At 42.5% G+C, this 20,019-nt stretch overlaps 1 protein-coding gene across 4 annotated transcripts; it reads left to right on the forward strand.

The window, feature by feature from the left end:
- Window positions 1-366: 366 nt before the first annotated feature.
- On the forward strand, window positions 367-19,631 carry pacsin3 (protein kinase C and casein kinase substrate in neurons 3). 4 transcript variants are annotated; one of them, XM_076146940.1, is made up of 12 exons: window positions 367-586; window positions 750-854; window positions 4,189-4,252; window positions 9,620-9,720; window positions 10,397-10,553; window positions 10,688-10,923; window positions 11,171-11,326; window positions 11,711-11,886; window positions 13,032-13,152; window positions 15,492-15,637; window positions 16,650-16,813; window positions 17,802-19,631. In XM_076146940.1, the coding sequence occupies exons 4-12, from the start codon at window positions 9,667-9,669 to the stop codon at window positions 17,915-17,917; spliced, it is 1,326 nt and encodes a 441-aa protein (XP_076003055.1). In that variant the 5' UTR covers window positions 367-586; window positions 750-854; window positions 4,189-4,252; window positions 9,620-9,666; the 3' UTR covers window positions 17,918-19,631. The 4 variants fall into 4 exon arrangements, with proteins under 4 accessions (XP_076003055.1, XP_076003053.1, XP_076003054.1 ...); XM_076146938.1 differs by lacking the exon at window positions 4,189-4,252; XM_076146939.1 differs by lacking the exon at window positions 4,189-4,252 and having other exon boundaries at window positions 367-854.
- Window positions 19,632-20,019: the final 388 nt, after the last annotated feature.

A 20,019-nucleotide genomic window follows, 5' to 3' on the forward strand; every position in this document is an offset into this window, starting at 1 on the left:
AGAAAAAACTAGATGGAAGATATAATTTCCAGCCAAGTTTAACAAACACTCTGAAGACGTTCGAGTCAATGGAAAACACAAACCGTGAAACAAATGCCCACAATTTAGCCTATAATTCTACAGAGGCAGTGGGCCATTCCAATATAACAGAAATAATGTCTTTAGAAAATATGTGAAATATTTTGCGATCAATATCTGTGGGAACGTCATGTTTGTTTTCTGTTATTGTTAATGTATTTATTCTACATGAACGATCAGAGGTTAACTCTTATTTTGTTGTACGGGCGCGTTTCTGTATATTCCAACAGGCAGTGAAGGCAGCGTGGGCAGTGAAGGGTTAAGAGGCGTAAGAGGATGATGAAGATTCCGACCGAACAGCTTCTCATTACACACACACATACATACACACACATACACACACACACACACACACATACACACATACATACATACCTCACCCACAACCTAAACTGAAGAAAACCCGGCAAAGTCTTATTTTTTTTCAACTTCACGCTCGGAATACAACTAAACTCTTTCGGTGAGCAGAGGAAGAAAAGCGTCACTGCGGAATTTAAACGTCCAAACGGTGATTATTGAACTTCGCACGGTGAATTTAAAGTTGGAACATCTCATCATAAAATGGCTGCGGGGGGTCGACGGAACAAGAATGTCAAAACGCCTCAGTTATCGGAGGCGTAAAGGAGGATTGACCCCATAATTTTATTTTTTATTTTTGTAATTTGATAAAGATCTGAAGATTAATCAGTGAAGCTGAGGAGAGTCAGGCACAAGGTGGTCCGGGAGGAGGACTGGAGTCTTGTTTTGGTTCCTTCCTGCAGGTCGGAGCGAAGCAGGTAAAACACTTCATCTGTTTACGGCACATGGCGACACCTGAGGGATTATAATGTCTAAATGTATTCACATCTGCTTATCATACATCTGTTGGATGTAAGATAAGCGGACGATGCTATATTTTGTCCGTCGCACCGACAATCGAACTGTGCCATACCTCGGTACCGAGTGCACGGTAACACTGCACGGTACTTGTTTAATTGATATTAAATCTAAACTCTTGATTACTCTTTATTAAAACTCTCTAGATGACAAATCACTCCTCATGGCCTTGCGTGTCTTCAAATTACATTGACTGCACAACAGCATTTAATTTGCATATACATGAGACATAGTTTAGTTTTCTGTGTTATTGCTAATAAATACATCAAAATCATCAACTTTTGATTTTTTTGATTCAATAGCTTGAACTCCCAGTGGGGTTTCAACTATTTTTGCTTGCATATAACAAGAATAAACGATCAAAAAGATTCAAGTTGATGTATATTAGGTTTGATACAGCTGACCAATCAGAACGCAGCAGCCTGTATGGGAGAGGGGGGACAACAACAGTTAAATGTGATTTTCCATTGCAACAGACAAGTCTCTGTGGAATAACGGGAGGCTGATGGTGAGACTGTTCAAAAGATAAAGATTCTACTCTGGCTACAGTATTATACCAGTCATTTAATCTATAATATACTTTCCAAAGAGCAAAGAAATGCTCCATTTAATGATGAGATCTGATTGTAGATATTCCTCCCAACTGTTTTACAGTGTAAAACCATCACCACTAAAACTGTCATCGTGCTGGCCTCCCCTGGGCTCAAATCCTGGCAGATACCATTAAGAATCTCTTTGGCAGAGTATGAAGCCCATAACTGCTGTAGTGCTGGAGGATATGTGAGGCAGACAGGCAGAAACCTCCCCCCACTCCAGGCTCCAAACCCTGCAGGCAGAAGGGATTTCATGGAAATAGGAAAAATGGCAAAGCAGAGCATCAACTAGCCAGTTCTTAATGATCTGATGTTGATTTGTTGAAACCTCGCAGGTCAGCAACAGAAGTAAAATTAGAAATTAAACTTGCAAACATTTTGCTGCTGTGATGGGACATTATCGGCTCAGATGCTGTTTATTTTAAGTCCCTTTTAAACAGGGATCAAAAATATGTTGTCTAATTTCTGTTTACTTTCCTGTATCTATCCAATTTGGTACAAGTATTTCATTAATGTTTGCCATTAGCATTTATTTAGATTTAGTAGGGTATGTCCTAAACCACTGCCTGGGCTTCAAGACTGTAGAGAAAGAATTTGTTCCTGTGGGCCGCTTGACCCCAGGTGTTCAATGAACCAAAACTATTGCAGAGACTTGTTGGTTTTGCAATGTTAGATAGTGAATGTTAGGTTACAAAACTATTGACCATTTGCACATAACACACATCACCAGAATATATTCATCACTGAACAAAGTTCATCTGCAGTTTGACTCACGTGAAGCTTTTCTTTTCCAGGCTCTGCATTCTCTCCCAACATGTCGCTCTTAATTTTGGCCTGCTATTAGTAGCAGCCACTTTGGCAAAGACTTAAGGAATTTAGACCTCTGTGGAGTCCATAATGAAGTGGGCTTCACTCACAGGGTGCATGGGGGCACTTGTGAGCATCTTGTTGACCACCGACTGGGACGCCCTGCAATGGCACAGATTCCACCATCAGATTTAAATGAAGACACAAAATTGCAGAGCCACAAAAACTTCTTTATTGAGAGATGAAATAATGTTGATATACTATCTGAGTTTGGGCTTCGTGCTGCACTGGTGGTGAATGAGAGCAGCAGCAGGTTCAGGATTAATCTTTGGCAGTGCTTGATGCTACGTACCACAGGTTGTGCCAAGCTGGGCCTTGGCCTGTGCTGCATTCACGGGCTGGGTGAGCTGGCATAGAGGACATCCTGGCCCAACGTGGCCTCCCTGATGTGGTTTTCAGAAATGAGCTGTCTGTGGAAACAAGGCTGAGCCATCCATTTCTTTGACTCAGTCTCTGGTCTTCTGAACTCCGCCTCTCTGTGATCTGGTTTCATTTTGTTTTCTCTTCCTCCCTCTCCCAGAGAATTCTCTGAGGAGTCATTGTCAGTTAGACGAGGCCTCAGGCTGTAGGGTGAGCTGCTCTGATATGTCCCAGGAATTTAGGTGTGTCATTGATAGCTGATATGTATGTCTTCACTGAACTTCTGTCAATAAACTAACACTGTGGTAGGTTCAGGAAATGATGACTGTACTGTGTTAAAGACGCATATCCAATCCATACCCAAGACATCCAATAGTTTGTCGGATTTAAAACACTTCACTCTCCTTCTGCATTGCTCTATAATATCTAATATCTAACCCCTGACATGACTGAGCTTTCAAACCAATTTAAAGCATTTGGTGTTTGTTACTAACCACCTGGATTCATAATTTCAAGAGGGTCTCGCCACTAAAACACAAGGGTCCTGCTGGCTCTGCTTTGCATATTTTAAACATGATCTTTATAGGAGCTCTGCTGTATCAATGCCAAGATATTACACATCAAATTAAGTTTAATGGTGGAGTCCCCCTTAAAGCTTGATCAGTAGATAAACTGTAATTTCCAGTATAAGGAAGTAATATTAACCCGAGACTGCGCCTAGAGTGCAGATGTTTAAGATTTAAAGGACCACACCAGTGCTTTTCTTTTACAATTTAACACAGCATGATGAAATGTTTTAGGATTATTGTGTGTGTGTTTTTTGAAAATGCACAGGTTTCTAATTTGTGAGGCACGGTGGCCTACTTTGATTTTTAGTGTCATTATTATTGTTGTAGGTAGGGCATTTAACAGTGCATAGGATATGAACGATAATGACATCATAATGTAACGGTTAAATAAAAATTTGGTCTAGATATGTGTCATATCCATACGACAGTGGGTGAGAATAAATGTCCATGAAGTGTAGTAAATTGGCTAATTCATTCAAAATGTCTCTGCTATGAGCTTTCAAATATGACAGCTCCCTCCAAAGTCATAGGTCAGGTGGGTAATTTTAGAGGTGTGATTTAACTCCTCTGACCTCCCTATGTAGCGGCAGCTAGTTTGTAGCTGTTTCATTAGATGCTCCATGTGTGGCATTTCACTGCGACACCCAGAATGTTCCACCTTCAGCCCTCACACAGCCTTAAAACGGGCAGCGGCTCCAAAGCTGGACCTCATCTGTCTTCCCAACCCTGAGCTGCTTGGAGATCTAACCGCATGCTGCTCTGCTTTCTAACAGCCTCTCTCTGTTTCCTCCCAACACGCATCTCGTCCTGAGGGACCTTCCTCTCCCACTGTCCCTCTCTGTCAGGCCCACTGAGACACAGGCTGTCTTGCATTTGGACATCTGTCCATCTGTTTTCGTCTCTGATAAGGTAAGTCTTCGTGTCACTCTGGGTGGCCATCTCCTCTTGTTTTGGTCCGTGTTGTGTTTTGAGAGCATTTCATTGAATATGAATCAAATATTGAATCTGCTTCAAATCCCAGTTATAATTTGTTGTGACAGTTTGTTGGCGGGGACATTCCTTAATTATGAAGGAAGTCATGTTTCCCCTGTGGGCTTCTATGTGGTTGGTTGGGTTGTTTGAGGATTACTTAAAATGTTCTGGACTGACTTTTACAAAGCGTGAAGTGTGTGTGGCATGATTCAGCGAATCTTTAAAGGAATACTTCTGAGATTGTAATGCAAATGAACAATTTATTCAAGAGCAGCTTAACAAAACCCTAAATGTCCTTTTATCTCGTGTACTGTTGGCTTCAAACCTGATGTTGTTGGGTGTGGCGATGAGGAGGGACGACCCTCTGCATTCTTTCAGTCTTCACTCTGCTAACTTCTGGGATGAGACCACTGTAGGAAAGGCCCTGAAAATCACATCCTGTTGACATTTGAGAGAAACCCCATGCACAGCTAAACCTAACACGCTGTTTCATGGAAACGAAGCTCATAAAGCAGCTGGTGGGATTTTACAGAGTGTTTTTACAGAGCTTTTGCTCCTCGTCATACAGCAACTCCCTCAGCATTTGAAGTATGTCAAAACAAAGCAGGTTTTGTACATCTCCAAATAACTTGTTACTTTTATAGTAACCCATAATCTTCTTTGCTTTCTACTTCAGCATCTTTTTGTCAAGTTCATATTCCTGGCTTCAACACAGCAGAGCTCTGTTTCAGCTGCTTCTGTTGTTGATCCAGCTCTTGGCAGAGTCACAGTAGTCCAAAAGTATCTGAGAGCTTCTGTTCATACATGTCTCAGCTGCGTGTTTGTGAGGGATTGATTTGCAAAAATTGATACCTCTGTTTTTAGGCTAAGGTTTTAAGCTTAAATGTGCATTCCTGGTCATTTCAAACCAAATCTGATGTTAAAGAAAGTCTCAATAGGTAATCAAAACAGAAAAACAAAACAAATCACTTAACTTCAATATTTTGACACCTTATTAATGTAGATGTAGCAGAGATTATGATATGGCTCGGGTAAACCCTGTTTATCGCTCTTAAATCAGTCAATTTTTGTCTAAATTTGTTGTCCTGTCTTCTAAAGGTGTTTGTGTAGTGAAGCCTTTCAAGTGACAACTGACAGACAACGAAGAGTAAAATTGTAGAAAGAGAAAACAAATCAAGTCAGAGATTGTACAGTGTTGGAGGCTTGGCTGCACTGGAACTGTTGTTGTACATTAATCAGATTAATGACGGTGAGTTTCCCAGCTTATGAGGTCTGGATCTGCCTCCCCGTCCGCTCCCACCCCCACCCTGTGCCCTGCCTGGCCTGACCCACTTCTGTATAAACCCACCACCAGAATCTCCCTCTCTCACCCTGACAATCCATATCTTTCTCTCCAATCGACCCATTTTTGCAAAATATTGAATCCGAGAACAGGAATTCAGTTTCAGTAAGTGTTCCAAGTATGTATGGTAGAATTTATGAATTGATTTAACACCACTGTGGTAGTTTTAGAATGAAATGTGTTGCTCAGATAAGTGACATGCAGTAGAGGGAAATAATCAAATGCATGAAATTAAAAAAACCATTCAGAACTGTCCAAAAAACTTCATTTTTGATTGGTCGTTTATTTCTGTAACATATAAATTTTCTCGGCTAAACACCTGATGAGACACACCCACCAAGTATGAGGCCAGTGGCTGGCCAATCGGAACAGAGCATCTTTTCAGGGCGATGTCCCAACAATGCTGTGTATTTTCACTCAGTGTGTGCAGTGACACTGTTGCAAGGAAGAGTGGAAAGGATAAGTGTTTTTTTGCATATTGAAGCATTACAACCATTTCAAAATAGACCCTAAATGAGCAATAATTTGAAAATCTGGGTAATGTTCACTTTAAATGGCTTGAAATAGTTGGTTTTGTGGAACTGAAATTCTTCTTAAGCCAAAATCTGATCCACATACACACATCACAATGAACCAGAAGGCCAAAGGAGACCAAGTGAAAGGAGTGGAAGTCTTTGTTCCTCAACTACAGATCTCAGATTACAGACACAAAGGCAATTCTGTCATTAATGTCATCTGATATGTGACTCATTTATTCAGTGTGTGTGCGTGCGTGGGCCCATTTGGGATTTCACAACTTCAGTTGTTTTTTTTACAAGTAATTGACCAGTTGTCATTGACCTTTTAGTCTAATAAAAGCCGATCTGTGCAACAAAATCATGACAAACTAGAAACATGCAATTCCTCAGTCTAAAGCTGGCTGTATTTGCTGCAACCTAGTGGTAACCTAGTGTTAACACAGGTCAAGCAGTCTTAATGGTTGTCTATGGCATCACACACACACACACACATGGGTAATTATCACGTATGTGCGTGATATTTACCCATTCAGTTGTACCTCACTGAGCTCTTCAAATCAGCTACACATCCCTGTCAGCTGTGTTACAGAAACCTTGGATCCTCCTCCCTCCCCTCCTCCTCCTCCTCCTCTGCCCTGCTGCGTCTCTATGGAAACCTCTGCAGTATCCGTCTCTTAAACATGCCTTTTCCATGGCGAGCCGCTCAGCTCATCCAAAACCATGTTTTTACTCACCTCCCTCGCTTCATTGCTTATCCATCCCTAAGCTTCACTTTCGTGTTCCTCTCATCTTTCACCCCACCTTCTTGTTCCTTCCATCCATTTGCCCTTTTTAAAAAGCCCTGCTGTGTTCTATCAGTCAGGCCTGACAATGTGCTGTTTTTTTAATCAGGGATTGCCCACAACTTTTGGATTCCCCTTGGGTTGTAATTGGACTAAATGGAAAAAGACAAAAACAAGCCTAAAGATGACCTATTATCCACATTTGTGTGCTCTTAATTTCTTTTAGGGCCTATTGTGAAAGCTACTGTCTCTTTAAGGATTCCTCTGGAGACGCTTGCTCTATTCGGAATGGTTTGGATTTGACAATAGACAAAACAGAAGCCTATTGTGTTACCTATAAACATGAAGGAAATGAGCACAAGCAACATATCTCCCATTCTGGAGTTGAAGGACTTTTGGAAATTCTAAGAAAAGTTTAAAACAAGGATTCATAATAATTGTCTCAATTGTTAGTATCTTTAATCTGGAAAAGCAATACATAGTGTGATGGACTGTTGTCTTTGTGAATGTCAAATCTTGTGTGCAAAACACACCTATGAATGATGAATGTTTAATGATTACATATAAACATTTCATAATGATGTCTGAAAAAAGCTGTAGTCATAAGTCATGTCAGCTGTAGCATAATTGGACAGAAACTAATGTCCATCTCCAGCAGGCCCTTGACTTCCTGGACTCTCTCTCTTTCTCTCTCTCTCTCTCTCTGTCTGTGTGTGCGCATGTACAAAGTGAGGGGATTGAACTGAAGTTCATGGCCAGTGACCGAGTGGATTTAAACATTCTCCATGGAAACACAAACACACGGTGCATAGTGACTACAAGCCCATTCACCAGATTCATCTGTGCTTGAAATGTTTGGGTTTTGTGCTGGTAGGTCGTCTCTACAGAGAATTATAGCCCAAGGCAGATCCCCCCTTTGATAGCTTTTCTCGGAGTATTACAGTATCTCAGTACTCAGTGACCTGGTCCACAGGCTTATGAGGTCAGTCGGTGTCTATATGTCTGTGTCACATCTAATCCTCTATGGCTCGCTGCTGTAGTTACTGTGTGACTGCTGACGCACACACACACAATGCACACACTGACCCCTGGGAGTTCCTAGCTGTGATCTTCCTTCTCAGTAAACAGACGCACATTGTTGAAGGTCACTGTGGGTCATTATGATCATTATGGCTTGGATGAAAACTGCTGAATTAAGTGCAGGATCCTTGTTAAGGAAGTCCTTAAGACTTTCCCATATCCCCAATATTTTACTTGGAATTACTTTCCAAAGCTGTGTTTCCAGCGTCTGTACACTAGGTACTGAGGTACTACAGGTAGAAGCAGCCCTGCATAGTTTCAATGAGCCGCACCCAATGACACATACACACACACACACACACACTGTAGGATGAACTGTGTGTGCGGTACATAATTAGTGAGCCCTTGTGAAGTCTGTTTCCCATACTTGCTCGTGTTCTAGCATGCTGGTAGCAGATTCCTCCTTTCCAAGAATACTACACACACGTATACACACACACACACACACACATATTCTCTTACTTCCATTTGTCCGGTGTGGAGAAACAATTAAAGCTCAGCTGAAGAGGATTAGCAGTCCTGTGCTGAGTGTCAACATTTAGCTCATCTGAAACAGTGACACAACACACACACACGAACGCAAACACACACACTTGATGTTGGGTTTTTTTGAATCCAAGGCTGGGCCCAGTCTTAGCATGTAGCACAGGTTAGCACATGTCTGTTTTCCTGCCGTTGGCTGGTGTCTGGTGGTAATAATAGTCCTTTAGTCTGTCTTAATTGCATGAGCTTTGTTTAGATGCACTCCCACACAGAAGACCTGCATGGCTCACCCAGCCTACCAACCTCCTCTGTGTCTAATTTAGCAGCAGCCTGCTCTCTCAGCTGATTACTGTAGTCCACAGTGGGTTAAAACAGCAAGTGCTCTGCATACGAGTCGCGAACATGAGAACGGTTTGCCCGGTAACAAATTCACTTATTGAATCGTTTTTAGGTCCGGCTCCAGTATTCATCGGTTGACCTGACTGTTCTTCTCTCTGCAGTCTTGTGTCTATGCTTTACAGAGCAGAATTGTCACGTCACTGAACCGTGTAAAGGGTTTCATATGCAGAGGTGGGCTCAGGTCATGTTGAGGTACAGAGGATGTGTCGCTCCTCAGGCTGGATGGACTGGTTTGAGCGTAGAGAAAAGTTTGTCTTCATGCCAGTTGATGATGTCTCCGTATGAATGTTTGTGTATCCCGTCGATGAATGAGACCCGTTGTTTACAAGCAGCCTCTAATGGAATCCTGCTTTGGTAGTGGAGCAGACGTTTGTGACAGTGGGTCAGTGTTTGTCGGACCCAGACAGTCTAGCAGTGTGGAGAAAAGGGAAAATGGGCCTGTGAGTGATGTCTCAGTCATGTTTTTGTTCTGCTGTATTGTGCTGACACTGAACGACTGACTGAATGAATGAGTGGAAGATCTGATCAGGTTTGATCCCCGTAACAGACAAAGGTTATTCCTTTGAAACTGTCTCTGAGGCGAAACATAGAGGTGCTCTGAAGTGTTTGCTCTTTGACCCTTTTTGATTAAACTCAGATTGTTTGCTTATTTGAAACATGTACTCTCTCTCACCATCTCTCTCTCCTTCTCTCCCTCCAGTCTTTTCTCCAGCCGCAACCATTCCGTGCTGTAAGGACGACCCCAGAATGTCCTCCAATGGAGACGTTAGTGAGCTGGGGAGCTCTGACAGCTTCTGGGAGGTAGGGAATTGTATTCAAAAACAAAACGTGTAAATTAACATACAAGCCTAAGAAGACATTATTGTGTGAACCTTTTTGGGAGCTTTTGAAAACATTCATGTGTTTATCCAGCATAAAGGAAAAGAGTTAGCTGAGGTCAGATGCATTGTGAAACATTTACACTGGTGGCAATGAACGGGTGGGAAGCTTCCCCAAATCCTAATTGACAACAGGCAGTTTGTGTCAGAGGTCATCTTTGTTATGTGGTTTCCATCAGAGGGAGAGAGAAAAACACCAGTCTGATATGTTGTAATGTCATTTTGATTGGGTAAATCTTCATAAACAACAGGAATTAATGAATGATGGGAAACAGACATGCATTTGCTCTGACACAGCTGTGTGTGCGCATTGATGCATTGTCAGATTTCTTATTGAAACGATCACAAAGACGGTGTTGATATATGAATATTCCAGCCACCCGTAACAGCTCTTCTTCCTAGAGATGCTGTTAATCATCAGTGTTGAGCGGCCATAGTCATTAATAAGCATATGGCATGCAATGCAGCTACAAACTGTTTGTGTTTTTAATATAGAAATGTCTTGGGAGTTCATTTATTAAAAGGAAATGTATACTGTACAAGTACCAAATTATTAGATAAGGATTGTAATCACTTTCTGTTTGCTCACACATGTGCAGCCAGGGAACTACAAGAGGACGGTGAAGCGGATTGATGACGGTCACCGGCTGTGTAACGAGCTGGTCAGCTGCTTCCAAGAAAGAGCCAAAATTGAGAAGAGCTACGCTTTGCAACTCAGTGACTGGGCTAAGAGATGGAGGGGCACTGTGGAGAAAGGTGAGTCCAAAAACATGGCAACTGAAGTCCACCTTGTCTAAAATCCCATTCTGTCATTTATTACCACAGTGTCCTTGCTGGGTGCAGTCATCTTATTGTTTCATGCTGAACTGGATGTGGTCATCTTTTGGCAGGTCCTCAGTACGGCACCCTGGAGAAGGCGTGGCACGCCTTCATGCAGGCGGCCGAGCGGCTGAGCGAGCTGCATCTGGAGCTGCGGGAACGGCTGGCGGTGGAGGACAGCGAGAAGGTTCGAAACTGGCAGAAGGACGCCTTCCACAAACAGATGATGGGGGGCTTCAGGGAGACCAAGGACACGGACGACGGTTTCCGCAAGGCCCAGAAACCCTGGGTCCGAAAACTGAAGGAGGTGAGAGCTGCCATTCTGTCATCACGTTCAGTGTGTGTTTGGGATGTTCATTCACTCTGTTCAGCAGCAACTTCTTTCTCTGTTGTGCTCTTCACCTTCTATTAGTAAAATATGTATTTGAATCTTAAGAAAAATACACTTTTGTATATCTAATATGACTTGTTACTGATTTCAGAGGCACATGAGTTAATGTGTCTGTCTGTCTCTCTATGGGTGTGTCTGTCTGCTTCTGTGTGGGTGACACAAGGTGGAATCCAGTAAGAAGAGCTATCATCAAGCCAAAAAAGAGGAGTGGACAGCGGTTACCAGGGAAACACACGCCAAGGCAGACTCTGCCAAGTCACAGGAAGAAGTTCGCAAGTACACAGTCCGAGCGGAGCGCTGCAACCAGGAGTCTGACAAAGTACACACACACACACACACACATACACATACACATATACACACACACACACACACACAGTTATTCCAGTCTGGGTGTGTCAGAGGGACCAGCAAACGCATGTGTGTGTTTTAAATTATGAGACATGAGCTGGCTTGTCTCTACTCCATGCAAAGACACTCGAGGCCCCAAAGAGTCTGATTGTTTTTGTTCAACCACATATATGAAAGAATAATTCAGAACATAAAACGCCAAGTGAGGGCGATCAGTATCAAAGATCAACCACTGACTCCATTTGACTCCCATCTGTATTGGCGAAAATGCAATGAAGACAGATTATACTGCAATATAGTCCAAGTAATTTCAGGTATGTGCTCTGTGCGTGTGTGTGCTGGTGTGTATCAGGCGCAGGATCGCTACTCAAAGGCCCTGGAGGAGCTGAACCGCTGTAACCCCCGATACATGGAGGACATGGAGCAGGTGTTTGACCTCACCCAGGAGGCCGAGCGCAAGAGGCTGCGCTTCTTCAAAGACGTCCTGCTGGACATGCACACACACCTCGACCTGTCCATCAGAGACGGGTAGGATGGGCACACGCACACGCACACACACCCATCCCCTATCCCCAAAACAAAACGGGTCATATGATCCATGACAATTAACACAGGGATGCAGTAATGGCACAGAGTTTGTGTACACAGGAGTTAATGGAAAACTCAAGCTGTTGCCCATTAACTATTGACCTTTCTTTTATTTAAACAGTTCACTGTTACCATGGTTGCATTGATTTGAAAGTTTTGCAATGATGATAAAAACCTAATATAATCTGTAAGGAAGAACACTTTTTCAAGAAAAGTACACAATGATGTAAATCAATCAGTTCAGTCTGTCTGAACACAAGTGGTTGGTTAATTTCCTGGTTGGCAGTTGATTCAGATCCTGATCAGGCTGAATTCAAAAATATCATTACACTTAATCTGTACGTGCAGGTGTCGGGGTCCTGGGCGCCAAAGCCTCGGCTGATTCATAAATGTAAATGACGCCCGTCAGCGGGAGCGTTGAGTTCATAGTTGTGATCTGAGGGGCCGACAAGTCTGTGAGGGAACATGTTGCTTTCACAGCTCGTACTTGGTTTTAAGTATGTTCATATTTTGTGCACTACTGCTTAAAACACTCCACTACTTAGAGTGGTGCACATCATATACCTTTGGGACACAGCTTTTGTTTGGGTTTAAGTGACAGCGTGAAGGAGTTCAGTAAACATAAAGTCACGTTATTGTCTGCAGGGTCTGACGGTAGGTAACATAAGTAACTCAGACTTTGTGAATGAGCTCAGTTGGACATGAAATATGTGATAAAGAATAGTCCTACCAGGCCCTGTGTATGTAGAATGAAGAAAGGAACAATTTAACAGGCCAACATCCACAATTGACTGTTTGCTTCCCTCTTATCGCCCTCACACCTGCACAGAGCAAACGTGGTGCGGCACAGAAAATATGCAGCACATAATCGTGTTATCTAGAATTCCAACTCTTTCTCTAAGAGCCTTTGGAGATTTAGAGGCCGGCCCCCCCCCCCATTACACAGTGTGCTTGTGTGTGTGTGGAATTAGCTGCTGTAAATGTATCTGTGTAATAAAGAGTACATGGGTATTTCAGCTGTGTTGCAAGCCTTTGAAGTAGAGGAATGAGGCAAATGTGTGCTGATTGGTTGTGTTTGTCCACAGGTTCAAAAGTCTTTACCTGGACCTGGGTCAGACCATCCGAGCAGCCAATGACATGGACGATCTCAGATGGTGGAGAAACACACACGGACCAGGCATGAGCATGAACTGGCCTCAGTTTGAGGTGAGGCTGGACATGGACACACACACACCCCCACCTACACACACGTGCATGGGGGTGTGTGTGCAAGATGGGTTGAATATTAAACAGGTTTCCAGTCAAAGCCTCGTTGTCTTACAGAGTTTTGAGTGGGTCAGGAATGTTGGAATCCTCTCTCCCTCTCACTCACACACACTCTCACACACACACACACACACACACACACACACACACACACACACACACACACACACACACACACACACACACACACACACACAAATCTGTATATTGCATTATGTTCAGTCTATGAAAATATTTAACATTGTCAGCTTTCCTCTCATAAGTCATGTCAAAATATACAATGTACCTTAACAAATGAAATAAGAATGATAATATATATAAGTATAATAATAAGTACTGAACTTCTATGCATGTCAGTCAATCTTGAGATTTTCCTCAGAAGTAAAGAAACTGTCCTAAGAGGTTCAGTGAATCTAAACGCAGGATATTAGAACTGATTGTTATCGGTTACACGCAGCTTTGTCCAGATTCGCATCTCTTCCTGGTGTTGAGCCGAAGATTCATTGTGATCCCCGTGTCGTGGTCTTTTCTTTCTATGAAAAGCTCCGCAGACCCAATTGTTCCCTCATAAAGGAGATAGAATCGTCTGGATGCCTCCCACGCTCCATTTTTATTTTTGGCAGCTGCACATAGGCAGTGTGTGTGTGTGTTCCAGACCCAGATTCTTATATTACAACTCGTACAAAAGAGAGGACAGATTATACTAAATTGTGCAAGACATGTATCTTCAAATCCACCTTTCTCCATATAACCGCTTGCAGGTTTCTGAGAAAACCACACCTCAGACCAAACCCGAAAAGCAGGAGCAGTTACTCCTTCATGCTTTGTTTGTTCATGTCAGAATAAACACTTTTGGACTTGTAGTGAGAGATTTGGGAAATTTCTCAGGCTGAGTAAACAGCTCAACACCTGCGGCCTCCTCCCTCCAAAGATGACGTGGGTTTTTGTTACCCTCAATCTACCCCTTTTACATTATTGACTGTGCTGTCTGTTTGTCATCCGTGCCACTGTAATCGTGACTCCTATTGGTCGGTGGGGGCACCTGCAGGATTTAACACCCTCCTACCGACACTGAACTCCCATAATGTCTAACCGACTTCCCCTCTTCCAAGCGGTCTGTGCTCTCTAGCAGTGACGGCGACTCTTAAGAGCACAGGGATTTCAGCATTCCAAGGTGGGGAGGGGGGGAGAGCAAAGGAAGAGCAGCTCGAAAGCAACGCAGGACAAGGTCAAGGAATTCTGGACTGATACTCATTTCCAGCCAGTTCTATTACTTCACGTTTTGTAAACTGACATGGAAGCGAGAGTGCAGATGAGTCGGGTTTAGTTGAATCGCATTTATTTTCAACTTTTGTCAGAGTTGAGCGTGACACGATTGACAGACCATTAAACAAATAGATCTGTTAGTTTGGCCAAGAGTATTGTTTTAACATGAACTACCTTTAAATAAGTTATTCTGATGATTAAACATGTGGAGTAGTGTTTCTTTTAGTTTTCAGTGCAGTAAAACCCAAGACACAAGCTGAACACACTGTGTCTCTGAGTGTTTTCGAGCTGAGACAGAGGCTGGCAGGAAGACGTGGATCGCTTGTGTCCTCTGAGGAATCTGCTGGCGTTCCCACAGCACCACTGACACGCAAACATAGAACCATTGTCCCAAAGCACACACACATCTGTGTAACTGTGCTAGTGAGGACCATGCTGCGAGTTAAAACCTATAAATAAAACCATTTACACCTTATGAAAAGTGGAGAGTAGCAAAGTGTTGTCATTTTAGAGGACTAGTATCCCCCATGTCAAGGCCTTTCAAACATCTAAGGACATTTCCTATTGTCCCTGTCCGTCTCTCTCTCTCTCAAACACACACTGTAACTAAATAAGCGTAACTATATCCACAGCTCCTTACTTCCGTGTGTGTGTGTGTGTGTGTGTGTGTGTGTGTGTGTGTGTGTGTGTGTGTGTGTGTGTGTGTGTGTGTGTGTGTGTGTGTGTGTGTGTGTGTGTGTGTGTGTGTGTGTGTGTGTGTGTGTGTGTGTGTGTGTGTGTGTGTGTGTGTGTGTGTGTGTGTGTGTGTGTGTGTGTGTGTGTGTGTGTGTGTGTGTGTGTGTGTGTGTGTGTGTGTGTGTGTGTGTGTGTGTGTGTGTCAAATCGACACTTTAAATAAATCTAACATCAAATTAATTTCACTTCAAGCTTCTGAAACTACACATCTGCTGTGCTGATCAACCCTGACTGATTAATTACCCACGTATAAGCAGCATGTGTTTGTGTGTGTGTAGGAGTGGTCTCCAGAGGCCAGCCGCTCTATCAGCAAGAAGGAGAGAAGTGGCCACTCTGAGGACAACGTGGTTACCCTCACCAACATCGTTTCCTCAGGAGGAGAGGACGTCCCACCCAGTCCCCTCACCATCACAGACAACAGCAGGTAGGATCACAACTCCTGCTGTCCCATCAACCTGCCGTCCTATCATTCACATGTCCAATCACATCTCCCTCCCATCATCTTACTGTCCCATCATCCCTGTATCCTGCTGTTGGTACATCTGACTGTTCCATCATCTTTACTGTCCAGTCATTGAATCCCATCGTTGTTCTCTCCCATCATCCCATTTGTTCGTCAGTGTGACTGATGTGAGACAGCTCACACACGTGTTATTGAATGGGAAGCAAGCGAGGTTTAGCAGTAAGCTTTGAAGTTAACATCTTAAGCCTTGCAAACAGCAAAGGAAATGGGTTTGCTTACTTTTCAATATTTGCAGGGTGTGTGTGTGTTTCTGTGTACACACACTTATTGCATAGCACAAAAGCAAACACACTGTAATAAATCAAATAGGACAGGACTTTAACTCACCGTACAACTGTGGGCTGTTAAGACCAAAGTAAATACAAGACTGCAATGCTCTTTTGTGTGTGTGTGTGTGTGTGTGTGTGTGTGTGTGTGTGTGTGTGTGTGTGTGTGTGTGTGTGTGTGTGTGTGTGTGTGTGTGTGTGTGTGTGTGTGTGTGTGTGTGTGTGTGTGTGTGTGTGTGTGTGTGTGTGTGTGTGTGTGTGTGTGTGTGTGTGTGTGTGTGTGTGTGTGTGTGTGTGTGTGTGTGTGTGTGTGTGTGTGTGTGTGTGTGTGTGTGTGTGTGTGTGTGTGTGTGTGTCTCTCCATGTGCTGTGTCATTAGCTTGTAGTCACCCTGAGGAGTTGAGATTCTGTACATAACACAACCTAATTAGTAGCCAGGCAGCAAGCTGTGTGTTTGTGTGTAACTTCAGCAGACCAAAGTGCTCCATCTGGTGGTCAATTAAAGTCATAATGGTATAACCGTTTTAAATTCAAATTCAAAAATGTATTATTTTGACATTAAGTCCTTGGATGTCTGTCATTATGGAGTGAGTGACCTGCTTCCATTGTCCTACATCTCTCTGTCTTGCTGTGATTCTCTCTCTCAGGATGAAAGACTATTCGTCGGACTGGTCTGATGAGGAGAGTCCTAAAAAGGTTCTGGCAGTGAATGGTCTGGTGGAAGACGAGGTGGAGCAGGTAGAGGGGGTGCACGTCCGAGCGCTCTATGATTACATGGGCCAGGAAGCCGATGAGCTCAGCTTTAAAGCAGGTATTAACCCCTACTAATGCTTAACACCAGTGGCATCACAGAGGTAAAGACCGCAGAGTGTTTTATTGCTTCTTGTTTTTGGAATTGTCATTTTCCTAAATTGTGGAAAATGGGTTGTGATTTCATTGAGTGACTCACAATGTTGGAGTGTTTTGGAGAACTGAAGCTTTTCAAAAGTAAAAAAAGTGACGGAAGGCCTCGCTGCAGCTCGTGCATGATGGCTGCAGCTGTGTCACAGGAGAAGAAGCCTCCCAACAGCCCTGCTTCTATTTTGATCAACTAATTTTCCATTTCAGTTTGCTTTCTTCATTGAAAACAAAGAACTTAAATGGTGTGGATACTGACCTGCCTCACCCACACCAAGAGCAGTCCTGTTGGGAATAAAATCCATTTGGGGATTTTTTTTTTTTATCTTCCTAAACATTGAAAAGCTGCCTCAATCTGTAATAACAACAACAACAACTATAAAACAATTATAATATTGATATATATATAATTGTTGTAATGTATATTGACTATTGTAAAACACTGCCAAACACACATTGTGGCTTCAGGTGGTTACAGTGATTAGTTGGCCTCTTAATGCTCATCATGATTTGTGAATCCCATCATGTAGTGGGAAACTGGTTGTATGAACACAGTGTAATAAATAAACAAGAACATGATTTGTGGTTATCCTCAAATTGGCTCTACTGGCTGAAGTGTTCACTCAGCCTGAGGTCAAATCATTCTGGTTTTGTCCATGTAGTATATGCAGATGAACCAGATGAACCTGTATGTACAGTTTGTATACGTACAGAACGTTATCAGAATGTATGAGGACTCATTTGTAAAGGTATGGGGTGAGGGACAAAGTCTAAGGGGCAGTTGACTTGATTTGTACACAAAGGCAGAGTCGTGGTTTGAAGGAGCTAATGGTCTTGGATCTTGAGAAGGGCCAAATGTTAAAATATCTGAGTACTTCTAATTGTGATCTGTTTCTGTGCAGGCGAAGAGCTGTTGAAGTTGGGGGAGGAAGACGAGCAGGGTTGGTGTAAAGGACAGCTGAGCAGCGGTCAGATTGGCCTCTACCCTGCAAACTACGTCCATGCCGCCTCCTGCTGATGGCCCCGCCCTCTCTGCTCACCCAGCCAGTGGTACAACTACACTCAGAAACACCAGGGCCAATCACAAGCTGTAAGACTCGCTCGCTCCATGAAACCCGGCCCTCTTTGCTTTTTGATGGTCATCGTCCAAGTTTTTTGGAAATCAGCCAATGGAATGTGTCCATTTGAGATGAAAGACCGGTAGTCTCAGAAGACATCTGGTCGTGGACGCAGCTTCTGTGATGTCACCAAAGAGACAGGACATCCAAATTCGAGCCTGGAGGGAGCCGAGGTGGGATGAACAAGAGGCAACCACCACGACTGACTGTGATAGGCTGAATTTAACTTTATTTGATTTATCGATTGATTTATTCGAAATCTTAATGGCTTAATTGATGAATTTTAAGTAGGTATTTTGACTAGACTTTCTGCATCATTCAAGGGTTAAAGGTTTTACAAATTACATTGAAAACCTCCCCTTAAAATGGTCCTGGAACTTTCTAAGGGCCTTAATGTTTCACTTGGGTGCTCAAGGGGTGTGGCTTTAAAATGATTATTTTTCATCCAAATCCCCCTTAAGCCATGCAGAAGAATAAAATAAAGTTCCATTAATTGTCTCCAACCCTGAAAAATTAGGGTCCCTTAAATTACAAATTAAGGGGGCAGTTAAATATTTTTTGGTAAATTAAATTGAATTAAAGTGGCAGTTTTCCCGCTTAAACCCCCTTAAACAACGCAGAAATACCTTAAAAAAATAATTGCTCAATAAATTAGAATCCATTGACTTATCCATTAAAATGCTACAATTTGGGATGAACTCATCAATGTTTTATTTGCATTTTAAGGGGCTTCATACTTTTGGGTACTTGCTGCGAGGGAACATAAGAATCCATTTAAGTCTTAGGTTTTATGGAGCAGCATCTAGTGGCCATTAGAAGAACCGTAGCTTTGACGCTTCAGGTCGGCTCCGCTATAAATGATGAGAAATGAAAAGAATACGTTCAAAGACGTGTCAGTGCCTTAGTCAATGAGGCCAGAACTCTGCAGCGACACCTTGCTGTGTGATGGAGTAACTACTGCTCTGTGCTGTATGAAGAGTTGCTGATCACTTCCATGATGTAGCCTGATCCCAGTAGAATCCCACAGCTCTTGTGTAGGATGGATTTCAGTAAGCATCATGTTTGTTGTAAAATCTGTGCTTGCATTGTTTGATTTGATCTAAAAAAACAAACCTTTACGTTTCCTCTTATGTTTTCAGCTTCATGCTCCAGCTGTTCCTTAGATGTGACACAATTACTTTTACTTTTTTTTAATGTGATTATACCATCCATGATCAAAATCAGCTGATATAATATAAACACGTGACAAACTGTACTCTACCTGTTACTCAATTATTTTTTTAAGAATAGCGTTTTTACAGTCCACTTGTGTTTATTTTCTAATTTATTTTGCTGTTTGGATCCTTTAACAATCTTTTGTTTTCACCTAGACTAATGTGGGGAGAGCGTGAGCATATTCTGCTAGATTTTGATAATTGAACCTGTGGATGAAGGTTTGTTGCTACTTTATTTTTCTGTGCTGGGATCAACTCCTAATGAAGCTCCTGCATCATCTAAACCAAGTGTTAATCTTTAAAGATGTCAGGTTGTGAGATTCTCGTGAGGTTTTTTGTGGTTTGTATGAGGGGAAAGCAAAATCATGAAGACTTCAAAATAAAAACACTTAAGAAATGATATTGTTTTTCTTGGCTGTTTTACAGGTTCTCTTACTGTCCTTTATTTACAACTCAGGATGTACATGGCACATCTGCTGAGTCCATGATGTCATTAAGATGTTTTTTCTGATTCATTTCCCTTTTGGACCTATTTGAGAAAAGCGACAAATGTCCCCGACAAGCATGATGTGATTGAAGCTTTAGTTCAGTAATCAGATTCCATCAGTAGGAGGTGCAAATAGAGTCATGACTTTTCACTCAGTTCATGGATTCCCATCAGGATGTAATTTCAACAAATTCTACAAAAGATTTTTTCAAAGTACACAACTTGTACGTTGGTGTATTTTCTTAAATTGTATACTTTTTTTGCCGAGGGCCCTGGTTCATCTTTATGTGAATATATTTCT

Source organism: Genypterus blacodes, unplaced genomic scaffold, assembly GCF_046128005.1.
Source record: "Genypterus blacodes isolate CSIRO-AG114 ecotype Tasmania unplaced genomic scaffold, CSIRO-AGI_Gbla_v1 ptg000036l_1, whole genome shotgun sequence".
Taxonomy (NCBI): Eukaryota; Metazoa; Chordata; class Actinopteri; order Ophidiiformes; family Ophidiidae; genus Genypterus; species Genypterus blacodes.

Coding starts and splice junctions, on each gene's coding strand:
- pacsin3 (XM_076146939.1), top strand. CDS start 9,667: ATGTCCTCCAATGGAGACGTTAGTGAGCTGGGGAGCTCTGACAGCTTC. Junction 11,887..13,031: donor GACCTGTCCATCAGAGACGG/GTAGGATGGGCA, acceptor GTTTGTCCACAG/GTTCAAAAGTCTTTACCTGG. Junction 16,814..17,801: donor TGAGCTCAGCTTTAAAGCAG/GTATTAACCCCT, acceptor GTTTCTGTGCAG/GCGAAGAGCTGTTGAAGTTG.